Source organism: Fonsecaea multimorphosa, assembly GCF_000836435.1.
Source record: "Fonsecaea multimorphosa CBS 102226 unplaced genomic scaffold supercont1.3, whole genome shotgun sequence".
Lineage (NCBI taxonomy): Eukaryota > Fungi > Ascomycota > Eurotiomycetes > Chaetothyriales > Herpotrichiellaceae > Fonsecaea > Fonsecaea multimorphosa.
Window position 1 is genome coordinate 422327 of NW_015971637.1, and position 13622 is coordinate 435948.

The 13622-nt window shown below is 54.3% G+C and overlaps 5 protein-coding genes across 5 annotated transcripts; 4 read left to right on the forward strand and 1 right to left on the reverse strand.

Annotated features, from left to right (window-relative positions):
- Positions 1 to 177: 177 nt before the first annotated feature.
- Positions 178 to 3180, forward strand: Z520_01936 (uncharacterized protein; the record flags this gene model as incomplete). Its single annotated transcript, XM_016772450.1, has 1 exon — positions 178 to 3180. The coding sequence occupies one exon, from the start codon at positions 178 to 180 to the stop codon at positions 3178 to 3180; it is 3003 nt and encodes a 1000-aa protein (XP_016635920.1).
- A 438-nt stretch (positions 3181 to 3618) lies between these two features.
- On the forward strand, positions 3619 to 4451 carry Z520_01937 (uncharacterized protein; the record flags this gene model as incomplete). Its single annotated transcript, XM_016772451.1, has 4 exons — positions 3619 to 3679; positions 3737 to 3771; positions 3837 to 3928; positions 4040 to 4451. The coding sequence occupies 4 exons, from the start codon at positions 3619 to 3621 to the stop codon at positions 4449 to 4451; spliced, it is 600 nt and encodes a 199-aa protein (XP_016635921.1).
- Positions 4452 to 5282: 831 nt separating this feature from the next.
- Z520_01938 (uncharacterized protein) lies at positions 5283 to 8114 on the forward strand (the record flags this gene model as incomplete). The annotated part of the gene is made up of 1 exon (XM_016772452.1): positions 5283 to 8114. One exon carries the CDS (start codon positions 5283 to 5285, stop codon positions 8112 to 8114), a length of 2832 nt encoding a protein of 943 aa, XP_016635922.1.
- Positions 8115 to 8472: 358 nt separating this feature from the next.
- Positions 8473 to 10674, reverse strand: Z520_01939 (uncharacterized protein; the record flags this gene model as incomplete). The annotated part of the gene is made up of 1 exon (XM_016772453.1): positions 8473 to 10674. The coding sequence occupies one exon, from the start codon at positions 10672 to 10674 to the stop codon at positions 8473 to 8475; it is 2202 nt and encodes a 733-aa protein (XP_016635923.1).
- A 560-nt stretch (positions 10675 to 11234) lies between these two features.
- On the forward strand, positions 11235 to 13097 carry Z520_01940 (uncharacterized protein; the record flags this gene model as incomplete). The annotated part of the gene is made up of 1 exon (XM_016772454.1): positions 11235 to 13097. One exon carries the CDS (start codon positions 11235 to 11237, stop codon positions 13095 to 13097), a length of 1863 nt encoding a protein of 620 aa, XP_016635924.1.
- Positions 13098 to 13622: the final 525 nt, after the last annotated feature.

Sequence of the window (13622 nt, forward strand, 5' to 3'; positions counted from 1 at the left end):
ATACTTGAAATTCGCCCTGTTTGCCCCAACAACATAGCAAGACCGCGTTCAATTGCCTTGATGTGTGGCCTGAGGTGCTTTGAAGATTCTGTATATAAGGGTGGCCGGACTGCACGTGGGACAGCCTGGCAATGAGTATATGGTTTTGGATCCTGCCTAGAGGTTGAGTTAGTTGAGATGACGCAGATTTGGCCGCCGTCTCCATGCGTGGAGGACGAAGAAGTGGCATTATCGAAGGAACACATATCTGGCATCACTCTACATCAAGTCAAAAGCGAGAATCAACCTGCAAGCAGTAGGGGTTCGGTGGATCAATATCCTATCATCCTCGACACCCAGGCGCCGGGCCAGTCCTGCCCCTCCAAGGAGAATGAGCTGGCGTCAGATGGGATATGTCCAGATGCTCAACAAGAAGCAGCTGTTAACACCGAGAAAAGATTTGTCATCGTGCCCTCTCAGCCCTCTGAATCTGAGGCTGAAACGTGCCTCCAAACCGAGCCATTGCAGCGATCTAAATCAACAACTCAGCTCCCAGAGCAAGCTGTACCGAGGGACAGACCTCATGTCACAAGGATACACACAGATCTAGGGCCAGGCCTAGAGGGCATTCGGACAGGTCACCGCCGTGCTGCTTCTCCCTACGCGCATACCCCTGCGGGTTTGGCGGACACTCTTGCTCCGGACACTAAACGTAAAAGTACGTTGCTGTCGCCAATGCATCCCCATGAGCCAAGAAGGTCGGCGTCTGTACATCCTAAAACAGGAGGATTCGACCGAGAAAGCAGCGACTCTGATCGAAAGTCAAAGACGAGGAGGAGAACAGAACGGAGCCGAAGTCGGGCTGCAAGGGAAAGCTTTTCCCACTCAGATAGGTCGGAATCTGAAAAGGTCAAGCCATCGAAACTCGGTTCGAGGAACGGAAGCCCCGAAGGCACATTCAGTCGGCGCGCTCATCGATATCGCAGCCCGGCTCCGTCTCAAGGAGGTTTTACCGGCTATACATACACTGGTCAAGACCACATCACACCCCCTCAGACCCCCAAGCTGAACAATGACTCCACACGGTCATCTGCAATTGACAACGCCACTGTCGCTGAGCAGCCAAGCAACCGTCAGACATCGTCAAGGATGACTGTGGATTCTCCGTACAACTCTTCCGCTGAAGAAGGTCATAGCCGTCGCCCACGTCCAGTTGATGAAAGAAAGGCTGATAAAGGAGGTCGGTCGAGACGAAATTCGCGAAATTGTAGCGACAAGGATGAGAGGCCAACACTAACCCGCACCCGATCTCGGCGTCATGACATGTCAACCAAAGACGAGTCCAATCAAGAGCAATATCCCTTAGGTCAACGACCCTATCGTGAGGGTCAGCCAGCGCTCTCTGCCCGAACAACATCGGGCATGGAGGATGTTCTTGAAAGGGCCTTTACAGCGAATAGAAACAAACAATTCAGCAATGGAGACAGCCATTCTCGCCATGATTCTCCGCGAGGCTCTCCAGCACCCAGTCCTCCACAGACACCCAGGGCCGGAGACCGATCGCCCGGAGGCTATTTCGAACCGCCTCACAACGCGTCAAGATCATCAAAGCAACGGTCTCGTCCGCAGTCAATTGATGACACCCATTTCAAAGACATTAAAAATGTCACATCCCTCCTGGGAGCCGCGACATTGGGTGCTTCCCTGGCGGCCAAGGCGATCCCTGCCCTGTCTCGGTCAAACACTTCCCAGTCGCTGGAGACGCATAGCAGCAGCTCTCAGAGCAGGCCAGGCAGCGGTCAGCGCTCAAGAAAACCTTCCCCTGTTACTGAAGAGTCCCAACCAGCGTATCAGGGTCTTTCTCGGACAAATTCTATGGCAGGTCCAAATGATGGCCTGAATACACGGACAACGACCTACGTGGTAAATGAAGAACGTCCGGCGCCGAAGAGTGCGCTGTACGCACCGGCGCCACCCGAGCCGCCTCGTACGGCATCGAGATCATCCTCTTATTCCCATTCTCCTGAGCTTCGCCCTCCAGCCCCCTTCAGGGCCTTCTCAAGCATACCTGCTCAGGGGCTCCAGCAGCAACATCTCTTCCCTGCCCAACCGGCGCTGACGTCAAGCCCAATGAATCTGGAGCCTCCGACAATGTTGTCCAATAGCGCACCTAGACCAAACTCATTGCCTCCGTGTCCGCGGTCGAGACCGATTGCTGGACACCATGATTGGTACACAATCCGAGATATGCCCTTCCTGGATTTTTGCCCTTCTTGCATGAGTTTTCTGGGTGCCACTCGCTTTCGCGACTACTTTATCCCGAGTCTACCGAAAGAAGCCCGCCGACCAACTGCTTGTGCAATGAGCTTCCCATGGCTACGAGTTGCTTGGTTGCAATCAATACGACAAGACCGAAAAGATCTTTCGCTCGTCTGGCAAATAGCCAACGGCCCGCCAGCGGGGACAAAGCCATGCGCTGGCACTAAAGTCGATATGAGAAGATGGTATCATCTGACCGATCCTCGAACGAAAAAGCCGGTGGACAATTTCGACATATGCTCCGCCTGCGTAAGGAATATTGATCTGATCTTCCCCACGCTTCAATTTTGTGTATTTGATCGACCGCAGGAGAAGAAAGAGCAAGAGAAGATATGCAATCTGAACACAACCAGCCGTCATTTCTTGCCCGTCTTGAATGAGCTAGAGCGACTGGCTGAGCGCTCGAAGGAGACCGTGCGGCACAGGGACTTTCAGGAGTTCGTGGATTTTATTCGCCGCATTTCACGCAACCGGCATTGTGTGAAGGATACCTTACTGGCAACCCAGTCTTGGCACTATATCTCTGATCTTCCAGAGTTTACAATCTGTGAGGAGTGCTATGAGGAAGTTGTGTGGCCTCTCAGAGATCGACCCATTGCACGAGACGTCTCCAAGACGCTCAAACTTGTGCCTGTCTTGCGCAAAAACTCTTCACTTCGTGGAACAAGTTGCCAGCTTTACAGTGATCGCATGAGAAGAGTGTTTTATGATGCGGTGAACCGAAATGATTATGAGAGCTTGAAGTTGGCGGCTAAATACCGCTTTAACATGGAGCATCGGCTGCAGGAGATGCACAAACTGTACGAAATGGATTTACAAGCCGGTATCGATCGGAGAGCAGAGATGGAGAAGAATATCTCCATTTGGAAGTCTATTGAATGATGATGAACGCGAGCACGTATTGATGACTGGGGGGGTTTTCGGAAAAGTTGGGAGAATGGGCGCTGGACTCGATTGCTGGGCAGCAATCAAGGCAGGCTAAAAGCTGGATATGGACTTCCATCATCGCCACTAATTGTCTGTGGGCATTAAGAACTTCTACAGAGTAGAGACACGACTGAAAGACAATATTATTCACTTGTGACCACTAATCAATCCTCTTGTTTATGTAGATAGGTTTATGCCGCCTGTGCCCCTCAACTCCTGAGTAGTAGCCTTCCACGTGACTCCTAGCTCGGTGAACCTTCCCCTGGCTTTTAGGCCGAAGGTTTCCCCAAGCTGCGGCCTCTGCTACATGATGAGCTCGTTTTCCGTTTGCTTCCCGCGACCGCAACACATTCAATCATTTTGCAAGCTTTCCCACATTGGTGAGGGTTCAAGATGAGTCTCATCATCTACCCTGCAGGTGGCGCTGTTGCCGCATTGGGGGTGATTGGCCTTTGTGAGATTCTCGACTCAGTGCCTGCGATCAGAACCCATGCTAACGGAGTACTCCCAGATATGCTCTTCAATGGCGAGGGCGAACAGTTTAATGTATGCGGCCGGCCGCAGAAAGACTCGCGCTCAATCCATCGGTGGACTGACTTATGAGACTACAGGTCGGACAATTCCTCGAAACAGTGTCTCCATACGTATGGGCAGATCTGGGCATTGGTCTCTGTATAGGTCTGTCGGTCGTGGGTGCGGCATGGTAAGAACGCTCCGGATTCCCGTTTGCATGGTGCCTTCTGGTATTGCTCTTTTCTACATGCAGGGGACTCGAGGTTATTCTCCTCATCGCTGACTCTCCTCTGCCTTGTAGGGGCATCTTCATCACCGGCACATCTATTCTCGGAGGCGGCGTAAAGGCTCCACGAATACGAACGAAGAACCTCATCTCGATCATCTTTTGTGAAGTCGTGGCGATCTACGGCGTCATCATGTCCATCGTCTTTTCCTCCAAAATCAGTATTGTACCTGAAGAATCACTATACACTGGACCGAACTACTATACCGGCTACGCCTTATTTTGGGCTGGAGTGACGGTGGGGATGTGTAACTTGATCTGTGGCGTGAGCGTCGGGATCAATGGGAGCAGCGCGGCTCTTGCTGATGCAGCGGATGCGAGTATGTTCGTGAAGGTGTTGGTGATTGAGATCTTTTCGAGTGTCTTGGGGTTGTTCGGGCTGATCATTGGGCTGTTGGTCAGTTCAAAGGCCGAGGAATTTGCATGAACGCTGGACGTGGTGGCGAGCGAGTGAGCGAGCGACCGAGCACGTTGGCGCAAGGCTACGAGGAGGACCTTCAATAAGCGGGAGATTTCTCGCTGCTCAAACAAAGGTATTAGCACGACCGTGGCTGGACTTGAGCAGGCGGGCCAAAGAGGGCTCTCGGGAAAAGGTTGAAGCTGGGGCAGCAGATTGAGATGGATACATCACTCTGGATGAATGGGGAATGCTGGGATGATATTTGCATAAGTCCCGGCTAGACTCTGTATATTTACCTAGGTACGCTTGGGGAGGCATTGCTCTAGGGGGTTTCAAGGCTGAACGTTCTAGCGACCCAAGGCGAGGCTTTGTTCTGAGGACGGTCGCGACACGAACAGATGGATATTCGATTTTAAAAGCTAGAAATAAAGTCCGTCATACATACTTTCATGTCCAGCTCTTTTATCTGCCATTAGCAAAATGAGATGTACTAGTAGTCAAATCGTATTATTGTTGCTTGGTTCACCCAACCAAGATGGAGGTTTGGGAGACGCACCCAAGGCACCAGATGCAGCCAGCAACATACGTCACCGTTTGTTGGTTTGTTGGCTTTTTCTCGAGTCGCTGCGTCAAACCTCAGGCTTCCATCGTGTCATTCGACATGCTAGAAAAGAGGTTTCTGGAAGACCTTCACCCGATATTGCTTGCTTTATGGCTGGCCCTTCCTTTTCGTTAAATTCACTTTGGGACCAGGGAATGTCGTAGGATGCATTGTTGGAGTCCTTGGATTCAGGCAGTTTTGCATTTCTCCCAGGAAATACCGGACTCGACTAATTACATGCAACTGTTTCCAGAACCATGGCCCAGCAAGTCCACACGCTGGGACCTACGTGTGCCTTCTATGAGGACGACCCTGATGACACTTCCACCGACGCATTAACTCCCCCCAAGGTCAAAGCTCAATTCTTCTACGTGTCCTCGCTCCCGATTGATGACCCTCTCTCCCCTCTGCCCCCAGTGACTGCGGACAAGGCCACTGATCTTCCTCCTCAACCGTTTTCGGTCCGGGACAATGCTGCCTTGGAAGAAGCATGGCAGACCTTCCAGAAAGTCGATGAAGCGGCCTACGGTGAAGAAGGAGGCAGCAGAAAGAGGAACTTGGCACAAGGAATATTCTCATTTTCACAGCTCCGAGATGGACAGGACGCCAGAGGGCAATCACAAGCAACAAAGTCCGGTCGCTCTAGGACCAAAGGCACTTCGCGTGGCCGTACACGTGTCAGCCCCATGTCACCTTCATCAGGATCCGAGGTCATGCTGGAACATGCTCACAGTGATTCAAAAGTCGAGGCTCAACCGGTGGATGCCGAAGAGTTGCGGGAGAATGCCGAGCTCCAGCAACAGCCCAGCAAGGACTCGAGCAAACAAAAGAGGCGATTTTCGCCCTTTCATCGCCGACACAAGGAACGCAAGGACAGCCGCGATACTCTCCCTAAGCCCGCCGATCTGGACCAGACGGCTACACCTGCAACACAACCCCCACCGGACCCTTCTTCTGACATCAGCGGTCGCCCATTCGCACGCGCGCCTAGCGGGCGCAATATCAATGCTGCGCTAACCTATGAACCGGGGGGCACCTATTCGGATGAATCAGAAGCTGAGTCTAGAAGTCGTTCTCAAAGTCCCGGTCGGCGTCGCAAGAAGGAAAAAGAAAACGAGAAAGCTTATGTCCCGGTCGGCGTATCTCGTCTGCATTTGGTTGAAATGCCCGACCTTGTCATGAAACCGATATACTGGTCTCCCATCAACGACACATCCAATGTGATTCGGGCCACTTGGTTCTACAAAGACACCATGTTACCTGTTCCAGCTGACGTGGCAAATCGTCTAGAAATCGGTTACGAATATATAAAGCCCTTTGGCCCCGCTTACCAAGAAGAAATGCAGGCCTGCATTGATAATGGTGCTTCTGCGGAAATGAAGGTGGTGTATAAGCTGTGGCCTGACGAGCCGAAATCTAGCAGGCCCTCAACTGCTGTGGATATGAAGGAAACCAATCAGAGCGATAGTCAGCGGAAGGGGAGCAAAGACCTCCCAGACACTGTCCAGAATGCTGCTGCAGACCCTCGACATACCCCGGACAAACGGCTCTTTGCAACTCACAGCGTCATCTACACGGATGCTCGGAATGCTCAAATCTTGAAGCCTAACCTGCTTCCTTCCATCACACAGAATCGCCGCCCGCTGAGCTCCCTTCGGAAAGGGAGACAGATCGGCGTGGCAGTGATCCGTGGGTTTGACCGCAAAGCATGGTTGAAAATCCATCCCGACCCCAAACTGGATGCTAAAGCTGCTCATGCGAAGGTTGGAGCCTATTTGTCCCAATCAGGAGATGCCACTACCCGAGGACGCCGAATGTCATGCGCAGCATGCGAACAAGACAGTAAAGCGCCCAAGGTTACTGACCTTGTCTTCGTCATCCACGGTATTGGGCAAAAGCTATCAGAAAGAGTAGACAGCTTCCATTTCACGCACGCCGTGAATGGTCTGCGACGGGAATTCAACGTTGAACTGGCAAGCGAAGTCGTCAAAGGAAATCTGAGGCATGGAACAGGCATCATGGTCCTACCCGTAAATTGGCGGTTGACCGTCTCATTCGATGAGGACATCAAGGCTGCTTCTGAAAGCACCGAGAATAAATACGCTTTGAAGGACATCACTCCGGATACTCTCCCCGCCGTGCGATCCATTATCAGCGACGTCATGCTGGATATTCCCTACTATATGTCACACCACAAGGAGAAGATGACCTCGGCCGTCATCAGGGAAGCCAACCGGGTCTACCGACTTTGGTGTCGCAATAATCCAGGGTTCGAAGACTATGGCAGGGTGCATCTGGTTGCTCATTCCCTCGGCTCTGTCATGGCGATGGAGATTCTCAGTCAACAGCCTACTCGACTTGGCAAGGACATCAAATTTGACCCCAAAAGGCCGAGTGAGAAGATCTTCGAGTTTGACACAACCAACATATTCTGCTGCGGGAGTCCTTCGGGTTTCTTCCTGCTTCTCCACAACGCCAATCTAGTCCCGCGAAAAGGCAGGGACAAACCTGGGATGCAAGGAGATGATCGGCAAGCAGGAATTGCCAGCGAAGCAAAATATGGATGTCTTGCCGTCGACAACATCTATAATATCGTCCACAGAAACGATCCAATCTCCTACCTACAAAATGCCTCCGTGGATGAACTATACGCAAAGTCCCTTCAACCGGCAGTCATACCCAGCGCTAGTGTCAGCTTCATGACACGCATCGGACACAGTCTACGTTGGGCATCCGGTACCACAGGTGATCCGTACTCTGCCATCGCTTCGCCGGCCCGCCCACAACTCACCCAGATGCCCAGCACCGTGGAACTGGAGACGCACAATTTCACTCGTGAAGAAATTGCCGAGAAGCGCATGTATCTGCTCAATGACAATGGGCAGATTGATTGGTTCTTGTCAGCGGGCGCCGGCCCCTTGGAATTCCAATACTTGAACATGCTCAGCGCGCACAGTAGTTATTGGATTTTGCAGGACTTTGTCAGATTTTTGGTTGTGGAAATTGGTAGAGAGCCTGGGAGAGGTAAAACACTGCCGGCGCTGAGGGCGGTCAAGAGGCGCGAGTATAAGAGGGCGGATATTCCTTGAGGTGGTTAACTTTGCACACACACGTATCTGGTTCAGGAGCAGCTTTGCATAGTACGGTTTCTGTGGGCGTTCAATCACGGTTCGACCCAGTGTGGAAGACAGACCCCAGCATCACGCAAGGACAAAGGCTAGAGAAACATCGGTAGAATTACAGCGACGGGTCTTGGGTATGTGACGGCGTGTTATTCTTATAGCATTGATACCCCTCTCTGCACTCTGGTGGATAAACAGGCTGGGAATAGTTTTATACCTGCTAAAGCAAGAGCTTTCGCCCCACTGTATTAACGTGTGCTCTTGACAACTTCGTCTGAGTCTTTACAGTGATCCCACCTCTCTTCCCATGTTGAATCCCTCCCATTCAATATCCAAGCACCATACCGACCATCAGGGCCTCACACTCGCCTCCGTCCTCAATATATCCTTCCCTTTGAGGAAGGACCAACAATCCATTGGCACTCGCCAGACTGCCGACCCTCGAACTCCTCTGCATGCCCGTGCTCCGGGCCACGAGCCTGCCCGCGCCGTCACTGGGATCGACCGAGACCAAGACGCGATGGTACTCGACGCGGGCCTTGTCGCAGCGCACCCGGCCCTGGACGCGCACTTTGACACGCTGACACCCCTTTGCCTCGGGAAGGCCCGTCATGTGCTGGACGCAGGGCAGCACGAACAGGTTGGCCGTGACGAGCGCGCTGGCTGGGTTTCCCGGGAGGCCGAAGATGAGTCTCTTCTCTCGCGAGCCAGCGCCCGCGCCCGTACCGGCGTCATGGATGGGATTTTTGATGGGCACGCTGGCGAAAGTGGTGGGTTTGCCGGGCTTCATGCTCACGCGGCCGAAGTGGACTTGTCCCCCCAGCGCGCGCTCGATGGTCGGTTTCAAAAGGTCGAGTTCGCCCATCGACACACCCCCGGTTGTGATGACCAGGTCCAGATTTTGGAGCTGGAACGCGTCGCGCAGCTTGTGTTCGAGTTCGTTGTGCGGTGTGTCCCGCGCGACCCCTAGGTCCACGACTTCCTCGCACATCCGCCATCCTCGTAACAGTGTCAGTAGCGATGGTCGGTTCGAGTCGCGGATCATGCCGCCGCTTAGTGGCCCCTCGTATGTAACGTCCATCACCTCGTCGCCTGTCGACATGACTCCCACCCGTGGTTTTCTGTATACTGGCACTGTCTTGATCCCCGCTGCCGCGAGCACTCCGATCTCTCCGCCCAACGCACTGATCTGCGTGCCCTTGGCCACAACCACTTGACCCAGTTCGATGTCGCTGCCCGGTTCACGAATGTTTTCACCCTCCACGAGTTCATCCGTGAGGATTTCCACGCTGGCTTCTTCCTTCCCGTCCGGCGTGAGTGTGGAGATGACCGTGTCTTCGACCATGACTACCGCGTTGGCATTTTCCGGCAGCGGCGCCCCCGTGGTGATGCGGGCGATCTGGCCCTTTTGGAGAGGAGGGGGTAAGGACGACGCTTGGGCGTGCGAGACAGAGGCGACGGGGAAGACGCCCTTGATACTACTATTTTGCGAAGAAGTCGCCTTGTCCTTGTCGGCGGTGGGGACGATAACTGCGTATCCGTCCACTATGCTCGCGCGGTAGGCCGGCACAGACTCTGCGGCTTTGATGTCTTCCGCGGCCACGTAGCCTACCAGGTCGGGTGATACGCCTCTCATTTCGATTGTGGGAGACGGTGCGGTCTCTAGAATTTTCGACACGGCATCTGAGACACTCAGCATGGGGTATGGGGATGATCGGTGCCGTGCGGTGGCCCCGAGTCTGGGGTCGTTGGATTGTAGTTGAGGTCGCTCGGCGGGGGTGGTGTGTGCTTTTGGGATTCTGTGCCCGCCGCCTCCATGGCTGTGGTCGTGGTCGTGGTTGTGATGGTGATTGTGTTGATGAGAATGGCCATGATCATGTCCGCCAGTTGCTGTAGCGGCTGGCCCCGCCGTCGCGCTCAGCGTTGCTGAAGCAGCACCACCGGAAGCTGCTGGGCCAACTCCCGCCTCCTTCTCCAGCTTCTTTACTCCTCCCACATGGGCCGCTCTGGAATCCTGGCCTGCCGCTTGCAAACATGCATGTGGCAACAGTTTCAACACAGCTTGAAGGTTCTCCTTGGCGCCCTTGGGCGACCCGGGCAAGGTGATAATGATGGATTTATTTCTCACGCCAGCCACAGGCCGCGACATCATGGCGAAGGGCGTGATCTGGAACGAAGCAGACAACATCCCGTGGACGATACCGGGAGCATGACGGTGGATCAGAGGCGCAATAGCTTCCGGAGTAAAGTCTCGTCGCGCGAAGCCTGTGCCCCCGGTCGTGACGACCAAGTTGACCACGCCGCCATTCGTGGTTTCATTCTCGGAATCCGTCCACGAGCGGACCACCCGCTGGATCTCCAGCACATCGTCCTTGACAATCTCAAACAGCGGCTCAGTCCATTTCCCCGCCCCGTCTTGGGAGAATACGTCCTTGAGGATGGGGATGGATTTGTCGGTTGATGGATCGGCTGCCGCGGTGTCGGAGATGACAAGTATAGCTGGGCGAAGGAGGGGAGGCGAGCTCATTGTCTTTCCTGTAGACTCTTTGGCAGTATATACCGATGCTCGTCAGACTCTAGATGATAGGAGGCTCGTAAAAGAGGAAGCTTTGAGGGCGAGTCCAGAGCATGCATCAAATAGGGCCTGCACGGAGTGGAAGTTACCATAGATGATCCGGGCATCGGAAATACAATGATCCGTGCTCTCTTCGCACGAGCATCACCTCCACCACACCACCACCTGCTCCTCCTCCTCCACATCTTTGGCACCCTTGTCGTCTGTACGTACGAGTACAACCCAGGCAACCCGTTTTGCGGAGAAGCTTTTGCGAGTACAACTCATCCGTGGGAGACAGCCACAATCCATCTGCCTGAAAGCCCATTGAACGGCCGCCTCTCATTCAACAGTATCGCTTCCCTGTACTTTGCTATTGGTAATTCTCCACATAAATGTGAGCACACAACCTCCTTAGCTTCTTCGTTCTCTTTCAAGAGCCTGTCCTTGAGTAGCCAATCATCATTCTTGCTTCGTGGAGCCTTGTCCTCTCTCAAACAGATCTCAAGTACATTTGCTGGATGATCCAGACCATGGATTCTTTCACACCACAATTTCCTTTCTCCTTTACCCCCGCTGGCTCGGCTTCTACGAACCTGACAGCCGCATGTCTCTTTTCGACCCTTCCCAGTCCATCTCTATTTGGTGGGGAGATTCTCAACGTCACTTCGTCCCTGGTAAGCAACTATACCGCGCAGTATTGGCAGCCGCCATTCTTCTTTAACTCGGACCCGCCGCTCTACGGCGAAGACAGCGACCTCTCCTTCTGCAATGTTACTGTTACCTATACGCACCCGGGCCAAAACGACGTGATCAATGTGTTTCTGTGGCTGCCCCTTTCCATGTCGGACGGAGTCCTCGAGGGCCCAGGTGACACCGGACCAGATCCCGCCCGCCACAGCAACGGCGGGACCACATCACCGTCTTGGAACGGCCTTCTGCTCTCCCAAGGCGGCGGTGGCTTCTCCATGTGCCTCCCCGACATCATTTCCCATTCCTACCTTTCGCAGGGCTACGCCATATCGCGCACCGACGGTGGTCATCCGCCCCAAACCATGAGCCCTGAGCAGCCCGACACTGAGACCTGGGCCATGCTCTCCCCGGGCAACGTCAACCTGTACCTCCTGCAGGACTTTGCATCTGTATGCTTGCACGACATGGCCGTCATCTCCAAATCCATCGTCACCTCATTCTACGGCGTAAGCCCAAAATACAGCTACTTTCAGGGCTGTTCCACAGGTGGGAGACAAGGCCTGATGCTTGCTCAACGCTACCCCCGGGATTACGACGGCATATTGGCGGGCGCACCGGGAATATACTGGCCCAAGCTGGTCGTCATGCACTATTTCCCGTACATGATGATGCATTCGCTCAAGGCGTATCCCCCGGCGTGTGAACTGGACGCGATCACGAGAGCCGCGATCGAGGGGTGCGACGAGTTGGATGGTGTCAAGGACGGGATTATCGCCAATGAAGAAGAATGTGAGTTTGACCCGTTCAAGCTTGTCGGGAAGGAAATCCCCTGTGAGATAGAGTACGCAGACGACGACAACGACGAAAACGAAGACGAAGGCGACGAACGACGCCAACAGCGAGGAAACCACGCGATCAAAATCGGCTACGCTGCCGCGCATATTGCGTGGCATCTCTGGGGCGCTGCACGAGGCTCCATCAGACAGCCCGACTGGCACCGTCTGACGCACTCGACGCCTTTATCATCCTTTGCATCTACCATATGTTTCCGTCAGAATCACAGCTGCGTAGCCGACCCAACTCCCCTACTGATGGACTGGATCCGGCTATTTCTCTACAAAGACCCGAGCCTGACGAGCCAGGACCTCGCCGAGCGAATCACGCTCCCCGAACTCGTCCGCCTCTTTGACCAGTCCGAAGAGGAGTACCACTCGGTCATCTCGACGAGCAACCCGGACCTGAGCGCCTTCCACCGCCGCGGCGGCAAGATCATCACCTGGCACGGCACGGCCGACCAGGCCATCCCGCCGGGCCAGACGCAGGAGTACTACGAAGCCGTGCTACGGCACTTTTCGGAGACTCCACCGACGAGCTCAGGTGCCGACGACCGCGACCGCCGCGCGGGCCACGTGCGAGACTTTTTCCGCCTCTTCCTCGTCCCGGGCGTCCAGCACTGCGGATACGGCGAGGGCGCCCTGCCCGTCAACGTCCTGACCAAGTTGCGCGACTGGGTCGAACGGGGCATCGCGCCCGACGTGCTCCACGGCGAGAGCTTCACCAGGGCAAATCGCGGCGACGGCGACGGCGACGGCAGCGGCGACAAGATCACCAGGCCGCTGTGCCCGTATCCGCTCGTCGCTAGGTACAAGGGACACGGGGACGTGCGTAAGGCCGAGAGCTTTGAGTGTGCGACTTCTTTCTGAACTCGCGTGGCGGCTCCGTGACTCTCTATCTTACCGACTCTATGTAACGCTGGGACTCTCAGACATCTTGCTAGATATAATGTATGCTGGCCAAGTTCGGGGGAGATCGTCACGACAACAATGGCCATAATTCCTTCCTTTGGGAGACTGAGGCTGGAATCATGCGGAGGACTTGATCTCCTCGAGCACAACGCCAATGGCAGATGTCACAGCATATAATTTACATTTCCCATGCTCAGGGGCTATGCCACTCGGTCCCTAAAGGGCCAGAGCAGGCCATATAAGCTGGTAGGCAGCAAAGTATCGGCTCTGTACTATCTCACATTCCAGGTCCGACGGGGAGAGTTGGTATATATATACACATACACCTCAGAGGACAGGAGATCCTTCAATCTGCTCTGTACAATCCATGTCCCGTTCCGCGTCCCTCCTATTGAGAACGCCCGTTATGTATGCAACGCCTTTTATCATGCATGCGCTTTTTCATGCCTTCTCCTGGCCTTCTAACTCCTTGCTCCCAAATGC